General features: G+C 45.4%; 2 protein-coding genes across 2 annotated transcripts in view; both read left to right on the forward strand.

Moving 5' to 3' along the window:
• The window catches only part of hecw1a (HECT, C2 and WW domain containing E3 ubiquitin protein ligase 1a), a gene marked incomplete at its 3' end in the record, with an annotated part of 89578 nt that overhangs the window by 51111 nt on the left and 19797 nt on the right, over positions 1–18670 (forward strand). Inside the window, exons 9-13 of the mRNA XM_080417514.1 lie at positions 107–1134; positions 1728–2340; positions 8177–8269; positions 15430–15583; positions 17308–17414. Of these exons, the coding sequence (XP_080273640.1) occupies positions 107–1134; positions 1728–2340; positions 8177–8269; positions 15430–15583; positions 17308–17414 (1995 nt within the window). The remainder of the gene's footprint in view (positions 1–106; positions 1135–1727; positions 2341–8176; positions 8270–15429; positions 15584–17307; positions 17415–18670) is intronic.
• Positions 11765–12214, forward strand: LOC308077279 (calmodulin-like; the record flags this gene model as incomplete). Its single annotated transcript, XM_080417904.1, has 1 exon — positions 11765–12214. One exon carries the CDS (start codon positions 11765–11767, stop codon positions 12212–12214), a length of 450 nt encoding a protein of 149 aa, XP_080274030.1.

An 18670-nucleotide genomic window follows, 5' to 3' on the forward strand; every position in this document is an offset into this window, starting at 1 on the left:
ACATCTCGAAAGTGTGAGAACTACTGATTTAGAATTAATTTGTAGAATCGGCCTCAGGTCTTAATGGGTTAATTGGTTAAATGAGGGATTTTCTTTGTGAATTCAGATGATGAGGAAGTCTCTTTGGTCATGGAACCAGCGTGTCCCGTGCTGGAGGACCAGGGGGCGCCGGACGGTGCCGCCGACGCCCCCGAAGACCTCCTCGACGACGACGACACGCTGAGCCTGGGACCCAACATGCCCGACCTTCCTCTGGACGGAGCCCCCGAAACGCCAGAGACGCCCGACCAACCCGGCCCTCCGTCTGGCGTCCCCGCAAACGAAGAGGGCCTCGCCGGGCAGGAGGGGACCGAGGAGGAAGTAGCGGAGGAGGATGGTCCACGGACGGAAGGGCGGACCGCAGAGGAGGAGGAGAGTGCGGTCGGGGAAGTCACGCTGCCCACCGACCAGACGGACGCGGGGGAGGAAGGGGCCACGGCTGAAGGCACGAGCGAGGAGGCGGGAGAGGAAGGAGGCAGAGAGGAGGAGGAGGTGCAGAGAGAGCCTGGACCGCTGGCCGAGGAGGTGACGGGAGTCGAGGAGGAGAAAGAGGCGACAGGGCATACGGAGGAACCCCAGGTGAACCCGGACTCCGAGACACTTTCGCCCAAAACAAAGTGCGAAGACGCGTCTCCTCCAGAGGGCGCCGACGACGGATCCCAAGAGGCTCCTTTAGAGACGGACGCAGAGGGCGTCATCGAGGTGCTGGGAGAAGGAGGCGAGGCCAGCGGCTGCCCCTGCCACCCGCCCCGCACTCCGACCATGCGGGACCACGCCCCGCTGCAGCGCAAGATCCGGCCCTGCTCGCTGCCGGTGTCGGAGCTGGAGACGGTGATCGCCTCGGCGTGCGGCGAGCCGGAGACGCCGCGCTCCCACTACATCCGCATACACCACCTCCTCCACAGCCTGCCCTCCGCCCACAACATGGCGGGAGGCCAGGAGGAGGAGGAGGAGGAGCTAGAGGAGGAGGAGGCCGCCTCCCCCACCTCCACCACCACCATAGCCCAGGACACCACCTCCATCTCGCCGACGCTCAAGCCCACCAAAGAAGAAGAGGACGAAGAGGACGAGGACACAACGCAGTCTCCTTCCCAGGTACGCACACGTTTTGAACCATCCTCTCTTTATATTCCCTGGTCATCATCACTCACTCCTCCACTACGCTCTGAAATCACAACCGCATCGTTTTGTCTATGATGGGCTGTCACGATCAGGAGATTGTACTTGCCGATTAATTGTCGCACAAATAATTGCGACTAACTATTCAATTGTACAGAAAAACACAAAAAAGTCCTGGGGACTTGTTTCCATAAGAAACACAATATTACATGTCATCAACAAAAAATTACACTATTATGTAGTATGTACAAAGGAGTACAATTACATGTACCTCTCCTGATAGATGTTTTTTCAGGCCAGTTTTGAAAGAAACCAGTGTTACACATCCTTTAAGGGTGTCAGGGCATTTCACATTTTGGTGGCAGAGCGGTAGAATGAGACTCACACACACATACATACATTGACTCAATAATGATTTGCGTCATGCAAAACATTGCTTTCTGTCTGAAGGCGCCTCCCCAGCTCATTATGGCTGTGTTGTGAACGCCACCGAGCTTTTGAGGAGGTGCTGTACCGTTAGCAGCATGGTAAACGCTGGGATCTTCTCACCATGTGTTTCACTCCTCCAGGTGCCAGAGTGTCCGGGCTCCTGCTGCCGGCGCACGCTGCCTCGCAGCCTCTCCATCGAACGGCTGTCCGAGCTCAACCAGCTCCTGGAGGGCGAGACGGGCACGGCGGGGGAGGGCAGGGGGGGAGGAGGAGGAGGCGGCAGGAGGAGCGACGAAGGGGACAGCAGTAGCGGTGGCGGAGGAGGAGTATGCGGACGAAAGGCCGGCGGGAGCGGCGTGTCCTCCAGAGTGCCCGGGGAGGGCAACGAGTGCGAGCTGTGTGCCGCCGACCGCTCCTGCTACAGCACGTCGTGCAACAGCACCTCCTGCTACAGCACCTCCTGCTACAGCAACTCGGGCTACGAGGGGCGGGGCCGCGTCTGCAGCAGCCACACGCGCCTCTCGTCGGTGGACAGCGCCCGCCTCTCCGAGAGCACCGTCTTCTCCTCCCAGGACGAAGAGGACGAGGAGGAGGACGAGGAGAACAACAGCGCCTTCGAGTCCCTGGCCGATCCGCTCCTCAGCCCGGAGGGAGGCGGCGGCGGCGGGGCGGGAGAGAGGAGGGCGGGGAGGTGCAGAGAGGGGAGGAGAGGAGAGGCTACAGCGGCAGGGCCCAGCGATAGGGACGGCACAGGTAAGGGCTTGATTGATTGACCCCCTGACCCCGAGGTTTGACTGATGTGGTTCTGATGCTTCCGGCCCAGTCTCGTCAGACTTTGAAAATAAGAGTTACTGTAATTGCCGGTTTGGCACATTTTAATATTGAATGCATGATATAATGCAGTTACAAGAAAGCACTCACGTCAGAGAGGAAAGTTATTACTTAGCAGGGCTAGTCTCTCTCGTTATTTATCCAACAAAAGAGTTTCCTGTGCTTTTTCACCACAAGAAAAAATGCTAGACATAAGCAATTAGACTTATTTTTATTTTTTATTTTTTTCCGTTTGCTTTCTTAAAACAACATCGCAATTTTCATGAACAGACCTGGAAGGAAACATCTATTGTATATTGAGCTAAACTTAATGAAATGTGTGTGAACATGGACTGTGTGTCTGCACGCTGCTGCATGCACAATGAAGTTTGTCGGCGTTACACTTAATGCGGCTAGACATCCAAAATGTCACTAGCTGTCACTCACAACAATTATCCTCCCCTGACACACACACTCACACAAAACAGCCGTAACTGTCACGCAAACCTTGTTTCGGACAATCTATAGGGCCCTGAAGTGAATTACAAGCAGAATCCTGCATGTTATAGCAAAAGTAAAAGTACTCATTATGTAGAATGCCCATTTCAGAATCATATATATCATGTTATTGGACTATAATTATTGATCATTAGCCACTTAAGCCCTGTTTTATACTTTGGCTATTCAAAAATAGCTGATCTACAAGCTCACAACATGTTGCGATATGTTATGAACTAGTAGATCGCAAATGTTCAAAAATGAACTTACTTTCCACCACTGGCTGATGTGTGTGTGTGTGTGTGTGTGTGTGTGTGTGTGTGTGTGTGTGTGTGTGTGTGTGTGTGTGTGTGTGTGTGTGTGTGTGTGTGTGTGTGTGTGTGTGCGTGTGCCTGCGTGTGCCTGCGTGTGCGTGCGTGTGTTCTGGCATGAGCTTCAACCATCTGTGAAATCATTTCTAGCTTTCTAGGAGTTTCTCCTGGAAATATGTACTAAATGGGAACAGAGGAATTGGATGCAGAAATGATGTTTGACATAATCTCTTCATGAAGCCTTTCGCAATGTCACTCTGCAAAAATAAATTAAACCTAAGTGGAATACAATGAAGTACAAATTGAAGCACTAATTAGCTGTGAGTCTTCATCTTCTGGTTTTGTGGTTTAGATGCAAAAGTGGACCCAATGTCACCTCTCAATACTTGCTTTTACTGGAGTTGTCTTTACTAGTGCATTGCCCATTTTGGGGCGTGGCCAACTTTCAGAACACGTGCCCGTTTGGAGTGGGACGGTTCTATTGTGTGCGCACACTGCCAGTAGGCAAAGGAAGTAATGTAAGACATTTTTCTATAACTTCTAATTTCATAATGGAAGTCAATGCTGGTTGGATCGGGTAGAAACCATGCCCAAAGATGGAATTCTGCAGTCACACAAGCCCACAGACCATAGAAGAAAGTCTGTCATCTACACATCAAGTCCCAGATCCACATGGAAGCCATGCCGTTGTTAGACCCCATCTTGTTCATTTGCCTTCCACTCTCTGGGAAACAATCGAGATGTTTTACACGGTTGTCTCTTATTAGCCGGATAGAAATGTAGGTCACGTACGCATTTCACGCAGATGCTGCCGTGCACTCGGCAAACCACCAGGCTCCCTGCGCGCTTTGTAGATACTTCATTTCATCTCTCCCTCTTTCTTCCCCAGCGATGCCAAGCAATTTAGTCGCTATAATAAGCAACTTTTCAGACTACACTGGTAACTGGTAACTTTTTCAAGAAGCACCTGCCAACAAATGTAGCAACTTTTGAAAAGTGACTCAAATGCTGAAATACCCCCCCCCCCACCCCCTCTAAACGTGCCTGGTTGCACTGCATTGTGAGCTTCATCAGCGGTAGCAAGGGCTCAGCTCAGAAGGCACAGGCAGCAGCAGCAATGCAAATAATGTAAACGCATTCATTTCAGAGTACAATGATGTTCATATACCTAACTAACCAATGTTATTTTTTTAAGCATCTTTTCCTGCTTCATTCGAACAGCATATACACAATATACGAGCATTGCACATGCAATTGGCTGTATACGTTCATTGCTTTCAAGACCTACTGTATGCTCGTAACACACTCAGAACACGTACGTGCCACGTGTGCATCACTTGAAAAGCCTCTCTTGCAAAAGGGGACATTTTGTGCAGGTGAAATATGCTAGCAGGTTGTAAGACAGCCAGCTTTGGCTTTGGCCACTGTGTGGGAGGTCCATGCGTCACGCATGGCCACATGTACATCACTTGAAAAGCCTCCATCGTAAAGGAGACTTTGACCTATTGATGTATACGAGTAGAGCCAGGTCTCCAGTGTGACAAACCAGGATTCTAGTATCCTGCCTTATGCAATAGAAAAATAGGCGTTATTTTGGGTAACATTGGGCCTCATGTATAAAGCCAACATTTATTCTTATTTTAGTTTTGTTTCTCGGTTCTCCCAACATGCCACACACTACTGGCAGTGTTTAATTAAAGACACAGCTCTACAGTATAGAGTCGCCTATTTCTTTTATTGTAGACTTTGCAGTATATTACTTTGGTTGGAGGGCAAATGAATTGGAATCTATTAACTCTGCTCTTCTCTCACCATATACCATATACTCCAGCAACTTGCATGTGCGTGTCGTGTGCGTGTCGTGTACGTGTGTGTGTGTGTGTGTGTGTGTGTGTGTGTGTGCATTGCCTTGGAATATTTAAGTCATCCCGTGTCTGTGTTTGATGTGGGGCTGGCTTGTGTTTGTTGGACCATATGCATTTGAGAAAATTGGAAGGTCTTTGTATTATTCATAACAATGGTGTAAAGTAACTAAGTACATATACTCAAGTACTGTACTTAAGTACAATTTTGAGGTATTTTTTACTTTACTGGAGTATTTCAAAATTTTCAGTACTTCTACTTCTACTCCACTACATCTCAGAGGCAAATATTATACTTTTACTAAAACTTTAGTTACTACTGTAGTTAGGCCTACTTATATTTTTATATTTTGATTATTATTACAAAACATGCATTAATCACTTCAACCCTATACATTCTGGCCATTTGAAAACAGTAGATCTACAAGCTCACAATGCACCACGATGCGACGCATTGTGAGCTTGTAGATCTTCTATTTTCAAAAGATTTTGTATATATCTTGTGAAGAAGCTGGAGCTCGGGACCCCCAGGGGGGTCAACCAAATTATGTTGGGGGGGTCCCCAGATGATTAGCTTAATGTGCAACATCATTTCTAGAGTTACAATTTAATCACTTTTAAGACCAAATTGGACAAATTGTCAAATATTAAGTAAGAAAGAGGCAAACATTGTGAAAATAGCAGATCCACAAGCTCACAACGCCTCGCAGTGCGAGCTTGTAGTTCGGCTATTTTCACAATATTTATCTCTGGAACCGAATTAAACTAAATGTAATGCCTACAATTCCAAGTGCTTGTCAGGGCCGAGGGTCCCCGGTTCAAATATGATTATTTTGGGGGGTTCCCAGTTCAAATATGATTATTTTGGGGGGTCGCAGCCTGAAAAGTTTGGGAACCCTTGGTTTAATGAACTGTTCCATCTGTTAATTATCATTGCATGCACAGCAGGTGTTACAGCGTGTGGATTTGTAATTGACAATGTGTTAGCTGTAGATTTGAGAGTTGTTTGTTCATATGAGTGTCGACTCAATTTTCACACATTATGAACCACTGCTTTGTGAGATAATAGTAATTAGGGTGAATGAAATGTGTGTGAACGTGGACTGTATGTCTGTATGACTCCTTGGGGTGTTTTTTTTGGTCATTGTATATTTGCACATACCGTGAAGTTTGTTTTCTGCCTTTACTCCATCCTATAACTACGAGGAGCAGTGAATGCCATTAGTACGGCGTTCGGGGAGCGGTTAGGGGTTACGTGTCTGGCTCAGGGACACTTCGACACCGATCTACAAGCTCACAACGTGACGCAACTCCACGCCTTGTGAGCTTGTAGACGGAAATAAGCGGTCCAAGCACATGCAGTTGTCACTCAGGTTCATGTCTATACCTCTGTGTTGAGTTTCAACCTGTTATAACAGCAGGTATCCTATATGTATGTATCTACTCGTATATATCTGCCCAGTAAAATCCTCAATCAGTTTAGATAATGGAAAGGAACGCAACATCTTTCTGTCTCACCAGGAACATTTATCAATGCTGCTAAATCAACTTTTCTCTGTCAGCCGAGACCATTTCCTAAACAGTCACCATAGACACTCTTTAAAATGACAGGACAGGCAGTTTTCATGGACCATTACTGTTCCTCAAAAACAGAAATTGTATAATATTGCTTATTATAAAACAATTTGTCACACTGGAGATTTTTCCTTTTCTTTTAGCCCTGCTACCCTGCTAACAGTGGGGCTCTTTAAGGGTGACAATGTCAATCGATCAAAATCTCTCTCTCCTCCAGGCAAGATGTCTCAAAAACAAATGTGCCGCTTCATGCTCCCTGGATGATGAACCTTATCCATAACATGTCCGTACAACACTTTGTCCCCAAGCAAGATATCTTGAAAACTACTAGCTTGGGTGTTAGGAGCAGTACGGCCTCTAGGGAGACCCTTTTCACCTTTTTTACATTTTACGAACCTCTAGTGAATTCACCAAAATGTAAAAATATTCGCAGACAAAGAATATTAATATGATAAATATTTTGGATTCACACTCGCATTCACACTGGTCAACAGAGGGAGTTAATAACTAGAGTGAACAACCATGCTGTTACTCTCACAAGCTTTGTGTTTGTAATGGTCAGAGACCAAGTGCAAAAAAACAAGTGAAAATCTTGAAAGGGTCCCCGGCCCACCCATCTGACCACTTAACGAGACGGGTTAAGTGGTCAGATGGGTGGTTGTGTGCATTTTCAGAGCATGTTTAAATCAATAGATTGATCATTGATCCATGAAACTTAACGTAGTGAAAACTAATTTTCAAGGTTTTAAAGAAACAATACCATGACATTTATTTTTACATTATTAATATTAAAATCTTAGTGTTTTGGCAATTATTTGGGTGCTCACTTCCCCTGAACCCACAGGTTGATAATGGCTGTGCTAGGTGGTGTACAGCAGTGGTTTTCAATGTTGTTTGTGTCAAGGACCCCCAAATTGATCCCCATCTGAAAAGGTTTCGTGTCAGGGATCCCCTAGCCTCGGAAACCCATGCTTTTTTTTTTGTTACAAAAGAAAAAAAGCCTGGGGGAGCCATGCAGAAACGATGGTCTTAGGACCTTGTTATCTCCTAACCAATCAGAGTGCAGAGGGGCGTCGCTCTAAATTTGATGACGTCAGCGTGCTCCGTGCACAGGCCGGGGGGGGGGGGGGGCGGGGACATAGATTGGTGAAGCAATAGGAAGCCCCGCACGAATCCGGGCGGCTGGGTTTGGATCCGCCCTTCAAGACCATCGATTGGGCTCGTTCTCTCAGTCTAGGGATCCCCAGAAGAGAAGATTTATGTTAAGAAGATTCAAAATTAACATTTTCTATATTTTTTCAAATATTTTCATCACTGTGAGCTTGTAGATCTGCTATTTTGGAATAGCCAATGTATAAATGGATGAAGTGGTTAAAATGATTGTGATTCTGTATTAACAACTTTTGCTGGGGGGGCCCCCTGGAACCCCTTCAAGGACCCCTGGGGGTCCCCGGACCCCACTTTGAGAACCAATGGTGTGTACAGTATGGTCCTCTGGTGATTGAGAAGTGTCCATGCTGTGTCTTCTCTCAGGCCTTGCCCCTCCCGTCGGCAATGTTCCCACCCTGAGGCCCGGCCATGAGTCAAACCATTTCCCCACCGCCTCCGACCCTGCATTACCTCCAAGTAAGAACCTCCACCTGTGTGTCTTACTCTGGAAGCACCTCCCTGTCACCTGTCTGCATGTATATCTGTGTGCGTGCGTGTGTGCGTGTGTGTGTGTGTGTGTGTGTGTGTGTGTGTGTGTACGTGTACGTGTCCTCCTCCCTGTAAGTCTACATGTCACCATGGGCCTTTTGCAGGTAAATCCCACTCCTACTTCACTTTACCATCATTCCTTCTTTTCCTTCTACCCAGCTGCCTCTTGCCATTGTTCCATTCAAGAATGTTTTGATGTGGATTAAGGTTTTCATCACATCAAAATAGTCAAATGGAAATTTCATATTTCACGGACGATTTGATGCTTATTGGAGTGGTTTTATTGATTTGTCACTCAGGAAATGTTGAACTGTGTTTGCTCTGATCCACACCAAATTTGGCACAAACACTGGTCAGGGTGTCTGCCATTAGAATAGTCACACCAGGCCCCCAGAGCCACGGTAGAACAGTGAAGCGGCCGTCGCCTGGTCCCCATTTACCAGTATGGTAAATGGTGCATTTATATAGCGCTTTTATCCAAAGCGCTTTACATAGATCATGCATTACATTCACCCATTCACACACACATTGTGGTGGAAGCCATGCAAGGCACCAACCTGCTCATCGGGAGCAATTAGGGGTTCAGCGTCTTGCTCAAGGACACTTTGACACTAACTCGGATGGGAACCTCACGGCCGCTCTACCGGTCACTCTACCCCTGAGCCACTGCCGCCCCATATGGGTTTGTATTGCACTGAAGATTCTTTACTAAATGCTTTTCCTCTCTTCCTGTGGATCTCTAATATCAGACTTGCTCAAAGAGGCTTTCATGTTCACATCTAAATTGCACATTGTTACAGCAGTGTTTAACACTTCAAATGGCCATAACTCTGTGACCATTGCTCTGATCAGCGCAAGACTAGCATAGCAGCCTGAACATCTATTTAAAAGGACTAGTAATAAAAGCATCTCAAAGTATATAGATTATCACCCAGGTATTGCTCGTTGTGCAATATTATGCATTTGAGGTCAGACATACCTGATGAATACCGGGTGATAATTTATCACCTACCTAGCCTAATGTATTCACAATGGAAAATACTATTTGATCAACATTTCACGTTAATAGATATAGTTAATAGAACAAAATTATACATAGTTCTGACTGAGTTCTGCTGGAATTCCACGTCAGTGTGGGGAGGGAGTTGTGCAGTGACACTTTGCCTGTGCTGATTGGTCAGCTAGCGTATCACCCCTAGGGATATGTGATAAAAAAAACAACTAATTAATACACTCAAATACTTTAAAGTACACTCAGTGCGCAGTAGGTTGTGGTTCACTAATGCTGTGGAACTGCTGTGTCAGTGAATGATAACTACTGAACCCAATACTAAAATGCTGTATGGTGAGACATTTGGTACTACGGTGTGACATTTTTTCAGAGTAGTATATCGTCTCTGTCAGGTGGAAACCTCATACAGTATGTCCAAAACTTACTTTTCAGGATTCAAATGTAGCAAAATTAGCAGATCTACAAGCTCAACACGAGCTTGCAGATCTGCTACTTTTTATGCTTTTGTGTGACGCTATAGTATGATCAAGTTGGGCATTAATTTTACAATATTGTAGTTACCATGGTGTGTAAACTCACTTATTTTGCACCTCTACAACCCAGGCATTGTTATTCTTCCCCCTGCATGATAGAGTGGGCCGTTCTCCTGTGGGTATTGGTGCAATGCCGGTCAAAGACAGAGCAACGTGCTGTGCAGTAGTTAAGTCATCCTGCTGAGCTTTGGGGTTTCTCTGTGTCGAGTGGGCAGCGTTTCAAATCTCAGCTAAAAATAGAGTAACAAAGAGTCTCCTGGGGGAGATGCTGAGACCAGATCAGAGCTGCCGTCGACAGAGAATATCACCACCCCAAGACACCGACAAAAACTCAGAGTTTCTCAGTGAACGATTCACCTCTGCTTTACTCATGGTGGACAAATACTGTAGCTTCACATAAACACACTCTGAAGGTGTTTTGATTCTAACAGTTTCTGTCAGATGTCAGTGAATTTCCCGCAGTGAGGGGGTCTCCCTCTATCTCTCTCTCTCTCTCCGTATCTCTCTGTGTCTGTCTCTCTCTCTCTGTCTCTCTCTCTGTCTCTGTCCACAAACAAGACTCTCACTCCTTACAACAGCTAACAGCCAGAGTGGTGTTAAGAAAATAAGTAGGGTAAACATCTAAGCAAAACTAAATTAGGTGGGGAATGCGAGTCTGAAGAGGTGAGGTGTTCTGTGGTACCTGGTGATTCAGTCAGTTTATGACAGTGACACATCCCATCCCATGACGCAGTGATCCAATCAGTTGTTTGATGAATTGGCCTTGTTGCCTTGTTGAGGCCGGCAATACAATCAGGCACACTATCAGATAAACACACACTGAATACAGTTTCAGACTCTGGGAGGATCGCTCTAAATATTTAGGGTCCTATGTAGTATAAATGTCTCAGATTCACAAAGCAACTTCTACTGATGAAGTCATTGCCTCGTACCAGTATGTGCTTGTATCACCGTCACACCCCAGTCTCGGGTGAGGGTAGTATGTAACCTACTACGACCAGACAATGATGCAAGGCACACAGTTGGCATATATATATTTTTTTTCAAAGCATCATCATAAAGTGGCAAAAACAAAAGAGACCTTCAGATATCTGTAAATAGAAAATGAATATTCGAAAACAAATACTTCAAATGATCAAATGTAAAATGAATCAAGTATTATTATGATAAAATAAATACAACAAATAGACAGGCAGCAGCAGACTGACAGAATGGCAAAAGTGTTCAGCCCTTATAAACACCACATGGCCCCTCCCATCAGACAGACCAAATTAATAAGGCAATCGAGAATACTTTGTCACTTCTGTTGTCAGAAAATCCATTAACACATTTCCTTTAAAGTTATAGATACAGTATTTAAAATTTCCTTTCAGTGTCCAGTGTCGCTCTTTGACACATTCAAAGCCTTGTCCACAGACAAGGAGATGGTTTAGCCCAAATCAATGGTTGGCTACAGGTGTGTTTCCTGCCAAACCTATATAATGACCTGAACCCCATTTCAACTCTTTTAGGTTCCACAGCAGAGCTAAGGTGGGAGAGAAGTATGATTGTGAATTGTTGATTATTCTCTTCTTGAATGAAGTAACTGTGAAGTCTGTAGTTTGCTTGACGTTTGTGTCCATACACCACCCAGCAAGAGTGCACTCTTGATGGGCATGTACCGCACAATCATTTGGCATTGTCCCTTTTCGTGACAATGTGTGGTCACATTGTCACAATTACGCTGAATGTTTTTCACTAAATGCTTTTCCTCTCTTCCTGTGGATCTCTATGTTCAGACTTGCTCAAAGAGGCTTTCATGTTCAATTGAGTGAATCTACATGCTATTTGGCTTCTTTTAGATTCTTGTTGTTAACTGGCTATTTCATCTACGTCGAAATGGCTGACCAACTGATACAGGAACAGACTGCAGAGTTCAAGGAATTCTTTTCACTTATTGACAAGGACGGCGATGGCACCATCAGCACCAAAGACCTTGGTAAGGTAATGCGCTCTCTGGGTCAGAAGACCACAGAGGTAGAACTGCAGGACGCGTTCAGTGAAGTGAATGCAAGTGGCAACGGAACCATAGACTTGCCAGAGTTCCTGACCATGATGACCAGAGAGACGAAGGACACAGACAACGAGGAGGAGATCAGAGAAGTATTCCGTTTCTTTGACAAGGATGGTAATGGATTCATCAGTGCTGCTGAGGTGTGCCATGTGTTTACCACCCTGGGAGAGAAGCTGACTAATGAGGAGATTGATGAGAAGATGAGAGAAGCAGACACTGACGGTGATGGAGAGATCAGCTATGAAGAGTTTGTACAAATGATGAGAGCGAGGTGAAGGCCTTCCACAGATGTTTTTTTTTTATATATAGAAAGTGTGCCTTTTTCTCTTTGCATGGGCTCTTGTTCCCATGTCCCTTTCCTGTACTGTATGTGGGATCAGGCCCGCTCCACACATGGCAACACTGGAAGCCCTTACGGCTGGTTGTCACTTGTTACTATAACACCATTGGCATTGAAACGGTATAGAGGAGTATAACAATGCATGGACAAAGGATATAAGAAAATAAATCTGCATTTCACTACTGCAAAAAACAATATTTTCAAAATTGTATATTTTTGTTTTCCAATAAAACTAAGATTTTAATATATTGTTTTCTGTTATAATGAATCCTTGAGTTTGTGTACGCTGCAATAATACCCGTTTTTGTATTGGGGTTTGATTTGAATGACACTTGGGGTACAGTAAACTGTCTACCTTTAGCTTGAACACATTCTGCCATTATTCTACAACCAACCCAGCTGATGAGCATAATTATGCACCCGTTACACCGTATAAAGTATTTTCACATTGTGATCTACATAAACTAATGGATGATAAAACATTAGTACCACGCTCATGTTTTATCATTAATTAGTTTATGAAGATCACAATGTGAAAATGAAATTCAGATACAGGACACTCACTCAATGGGAGGCCAACGTTCGTGTGCAGCACAAACGCTGGTATACCTGGTATATGTTGCTATAATATCAGTGGTTCTCAGACAATTTCATGTCAAGGAACCCCCAAATGATATGTATTTGGCCACGGACCCCCATCTCAAAAGCAAAGATTTGAGTTAAAAATGTTCGCTTTAAAAATATATATATTCCAAGATTTGTACATTTTCATGATTTTTCAAAAAGCAGATCTACAAGCTCATAGCGTGGCACTCGTTGCCGCCCTATGAGCTTGTATATCTGCTATCATGAAGCCAGTCTGGGTCAAACTCATTTGTCATTCATGAATAGTCCAAGTTCTGCACATAATTGAGAGAAACGTTTGAGCACAGCCCCTCCGTTCAACCAGCGCAGAGTTCAGTGTAGAAGGGTATCACATCAAATTGTGTCCCTTTTTGGCTGTAATCAAATTTTCAGTTTTTATGGACATCGTCCATGTTAGGGCTCTTTGCTACATAATGCGTCTTGGTGTATAATCTAATGAAAATGACAGAATTCTTGTTCTGGATTTTGTGTCTGAACTTTCTATTGTGGGTTTTTACAACAACACCTGCTTTTTTTTCTGATCACGGACAGTACACCATCTGTCACGCATAGCGTGACTCCAGTCAACCTCCAGCCCCGCTCAGGGACCCTCAACGAGGCTGGAGAAAACGTCGTTGTCATGGACACCAGCTCCATAAACTCGTCAGCAGCGGTCGAAGACGCACCGACGCCGCCGATAAATATTCCTGACTGCTCCATCGGTCACACCGGCACTCTCATCAATTGCAGTAGAGGAGGCAATGAATGACTTCCACTTTGTCTATAAGCTGACATGCTCAAATCTCCTGCGAGGTCTGGTTCTTTTTGCCTCGTGGTGAGATGATGTGAGGGGCCCTCGCGGTGCAGTATGGTGCTCTGCCTCCATTCGTTTTCAATGTATACACACACAGTAGCGTCAAGAGGAGAGAGACTGGCTGCTGCTCACGGACTAATAACTGGCCATTAAAAAGTCGGCATACAGTGATTTGGGGGAAAAAGACAATAGAGACAGTTAGAGAGAGAGAGAGAGAGAGAGAGACCCCTCCCTGAGAGAGGGGTAGAGAGAGATATATACCGGTACTATAGATAGAAACCTTGTGTGCCACTGCAATGGAACTTTTTTTTTGTATCATTATTTTGTTGCTGTCGGGGCAGAAATCTCTTTTCTACATATTCTAACTTTTTGTGTTTTTTGGTTGTTTTTTTTAACCCTACTTGATCATACTACAGCGTCACACAAAAAGTAGCAGATCCACAAGCTCGAAACGTGGCGCAAAGCGACGCGTTTTGAGCTTGTACTGGGACATATGAGCTTTCCACCCCGACAGAGACGATAAACTACTCGGCATATTTTATTTCCCAGGTTCATCATCATTTGTACAATCCAGACTCACTGATCTATGTGTCATTTTGTAAAGTGCACCCTGTATAATTCCCTGCACCCTGTACATTTCCTGTCCTTATGTGTGTTTCTTTGTCACCTCCTCCTCTCTGATCCACTGTCGTACGTTGTTTGTTTGGACACATCCTCTCACCTCAAGTGTTCTGGCAAATTCTAATGCAATTGTCTCACTGGCATTGATGGATAATCTGTAACAATTAAACCAATCATGACAACAGAAAAGAGCGAATCCCACTCATCTTTCCCTGCAGGCAGATTGGGAGACATTGTGCTTAATAGAATTGAACAGGGGTGAACTTAGGTGTTCTGCCACATGTGTTGCCCTATAATGCCAGCTTTCCTCCTAGTGAAGTGGTTCTCAACCAGTGGTCCGGGGACCACCAGTGGTCCTTGAGGGGGTTCCAGGTGGTCCCCAGCTAAATGATGGAGAGTTGGTAACCAAATGGACCCGTATTAGAACTTTATCTCTTGGACCCGAGTTACATTATTGTTAAATATCTGCATTTACAAGAATTAGAGAATGTAGAAGAATTGTTATGTTTGATCAACGTTTGCCTGTTACCTCTCCTATGGTACCAACATCAACATAGCATGGAATTGTGAACAAAATCTTATCCAACGATAACAAAATATTCAAAGTTTTGGGTCTGAGAGTCTAAATCTCATCAAACGGTGGTCCGCGGCTCAAATGCCGAATAAATAATGGACCTAGTCAACTGGAGACCCTTACCTTTTTACTGGAGATCCCAGTTTTACAGTAACTGGAGTCTTTGATGGGACTCGAGGATGATTCATTACAGCATGGCTAGTAACAATTTATTTCATGCTAGTATGTAATAAAAGAGAATGCCATCTCTACTTACATTATTTCACTCGTAAGGACAGAACAACTGGTAAATAAGAATACAAAAGAAGATTCCATTTATCCCCTGAGCAAGCAGGCAGGATCTATTTATCTCAATGGTAAAGATTTCAGCACTTGCTCAGGAAACCGGGTTCAAATCCAGGGTAGAAGAGGAAAGTTACATAGTGCAGCTTTTATGTCAATACTACAGAGGTCTATTGATGTTGTGCAACAACAATGTGTTCCCCCAGTAACTCACCTTTTCTCCTATCCCCGTCAGACTGGGAGGCTCGTGTGGACAGCCACGGCAGGGTCTTCTACGTGGACCACGTCAACAGGACCACCACCTGGCAGAGACCCAGCAATGCCCCCAAGTGCAACCACACTCTGCCCCGCTCCGGATCAGCCCAGCAGATGGAACAGCTTAACAGGAGGTAGGAGAGGAGATTGTACTCAGAAAGAGTTACGCTGACCTCTGCTGGTTGTATAAAGAACTAGTCTCCTGTCAGCTAGTATTCTCACTTGCTTTCTTCTGTGACTGTGGCTCTATGCACAGCAGCCATATTGGAAAGAAATTGGTCCTCTTCCTTACTTCCTTCACAGGTCTTACCAATAATGCTAATTGAGGCTCCCATTCTGGTCAAACCTTAGTCAGGGTGCTGATATTGTGCATGTTGGCTCACTGGAAACACTCTGCTACACTAGTGGGTCTCAAAGTGTGGTCCAGGTACCAGGGGCGGATTAACCCTTCGTGGTGCCCGGTGCTTGGACCCGGTTCGGTGCCCCCCGGGAGCGTTTTGTCAACGGGGGGGGGGGGGGGGGGGGGGTTCTTTTTCTCCACGCCGTTTGGTGCCCCCCCCCCCAGGTTGGTGCCCTTTGCTTCAGCACCTCAAGCCCGTTGGATAAGCCACCACTGCCAGGTACCCTCATGGTTCCTTGAGCAGGTAACAAATGGAGAGTGTACAAATGGAATCAAATGAACTGTAAGGGTCCTTCCATCTGTAAGGGGCAATCTCGAAACACGTCTCGAAACGCGGCGCGAAGCTTGTCGATGCTTTTGTGTGACGCTGTAGTATGATCAAGTAGGGTATTCATTTATGAAAAAACACAAAAAAAATAAAATATGGAGATAAGAGGTTTCTGCCCGACAGCGACAAAATTCCGTTTCACTGCTGCGCTAAGTTAAGTGCTGTCCAGCTTAGCAGACCACAGGGTCTCCAGATGGAACGCCTCCGTTCTGAATAAATGTTTCTAATTACTGCACCGCAATTTAATTTGAATTCAATTCATGTTAATTTAATGTTAATAGAAAGAAAAGAAAAGAAGAGATTACCTATCTGGGTTGTATTTTAGATAGCAATCTTTCCGGTGATAAAATTGCAACAAAAGTAATCAAGAACGTCAACCAAAGAATACGTTTTTTGGGCAGGATCTCCTCGATGGTCAGTAGGAGGACACAAGCTGGAGCACTCATCCAATGTCATTTTGACTATGCATGCACCTCATGGTACTCTAGCACCTCAAAGGCATTAAAATCTAAACTACAGACCTCTCAAAACAAACTAATCAGACTGCTAGTAGACGTCACACCTAGTACTAACCCCTGCTCAGAGGACAGAGTACAGCAACTTGCAATGTCTCTGGTTTTCAAGACATTCAAGGGACCAGTGACCGTCCATGTACCTGTCAAACTACTTCAAAATAGTGAGAAACGCACACACAGGCACAACACCAGAGGGAGCTCCACTGCTCTCATTCCCCCCAGATTCGACACAAACATGGGGATGAATGCATTCTACTGTTATGCCACCAAAATGTGGAATGTCCTACCACCAGCCATCAAAAAGTGCAACTCCCTACCCTCCTTCAAAACCGCCATGAAAGCGCACCTGTCTTCTAGCTTGCCAAAAGAAATTACCCCCCACTGTTTTTCTGTAAATATACGTATTGCTCCTAGTATTAATGATTTCTTGTATAGTATTGTATCTGTCTTTATACTGTATGTCTTGATGAATTGAATACACAGGACCACAATGAAAACAAGCCCCCAGGGCTTTTTGTGTTATTATTTTATCATTATTGCATAACTTTACCTCAGCACTTTTCGCAAACTGTTAAAGTATTAAAATCAATCAATCAATTCCATCTTCTCTTGTAGATACCAGAACCACCAGAGGACCATGGCAACAGGAGAGGATTCTGGGAATCGTAGGCTGGAGAGGAGTAGCAGTACAGACACATCAGACACTGATCCTGCACAGACAGGTGGGACATGAGGATGTTTGTGAGCAGCTTTTCCCCCTTAGTGTAAACCACAACAGTGTTCTAGAACAATATGTAATTGATATGCTGCGGACACCCATCTGAAAATATTTTGTGCCAGGCAGGGACCCCCCATACAAGATTTGTGTTGTTGAAATATTCCAATTTCTTTCAATATATTTTTTTAAACAGCCGACCTACAGTATAAGCCGAGATTGTCTAATTTAAAAAAGCTGATGTACAATATATTTTAAAAATTCTGGGGACCCCCTAAAGGACCCCTGGGGGTCCCTGGACCCCACTTTGAGAACCACTGTTCTACAAAGTCCCTTGAAAACACTTCCCCGCACACACATGTTACATCAATCATCGTTGTCCTGGTCATGGGATTTAATTATGATTGGATATGGTGGCAGCGGCAGTGGCTCAGGGGTAGAGTGGCCGGGTAGAGTGAACTGGAAACCGCAAGGTTCCCAGTTCGATCCCGGGCAGGGGCACTCCCCCAGAGTTAGTGTCAAAGTGTCCTTGAGCAAGACGCTGAACCCCTAATTGCTCCCGATGAGCAGGTTGGTGCCTTGCATGGTTTCCTCCGCCATCGGTGTATGAATGTGTGTGTGAATGGGTGAATGTAATGCACAATCTATGTAAAGCGCTTTGGATAAAAGCGCTATATAAATGCACCATTTATATGGTCTTTTTTCCCCGCTTGGGTGGCTCTGTCGAGCGTCTACACGGAGGGAAGCCGGGCTCGGAGGGTGATATCACTGCATGTAATCCTACGGGCTGGGGCGGCACTTGTCAGCAGCAGGGAGTGTTGGGCGGGAGGAGTAGGACGAAGACTCTAGGTCCTCCCGGTGGGGGCTCCTCACTGGTAGTTGAGTCAGTAGGATACACCAGCAAGTGACAACACAGAAATGTGTGTGGTAGTGATGCTCGGGTCAGGTTTTTTCATAACCCGCCCCAACCCCTCCCGCAAAAAATAATATAAATCAACGGCCCAGCCCGTCCCGCAACCCGCCAAAAAAAAGAACACACACAAGCAAGTCCATTCAATTGCTTTCCAGAGAGAGAGAGAGGGTGGGGGACAGAAGGAGGGAGAGAAGAGAGAGAAGGTGTGTTTTGGTGGGTTTTTTTTCTTCCGTTGGGTTGACCCGCTTCGCCCAACCGCGATAATTGCGTCGTAATCTATAACCCGTCCGCCCGCCACTCGGTTCAACCCGCGGGACCTGCGGGCTACGGGTCGGCCCGCACATCACTAG

This window comes from Gymnoscopelus braueri, assembly GCF_963280865.1.
Source record: "Gymnoscopelus braueri genome assembly, chromosome: 21".
Lineage (NCBI taxonomy): Eukaryota > Metazoa > Chordata > Actinopteri > Myctophiformes > Myctophidae > Gymnoscopelus > Gymnoscopelus braueri.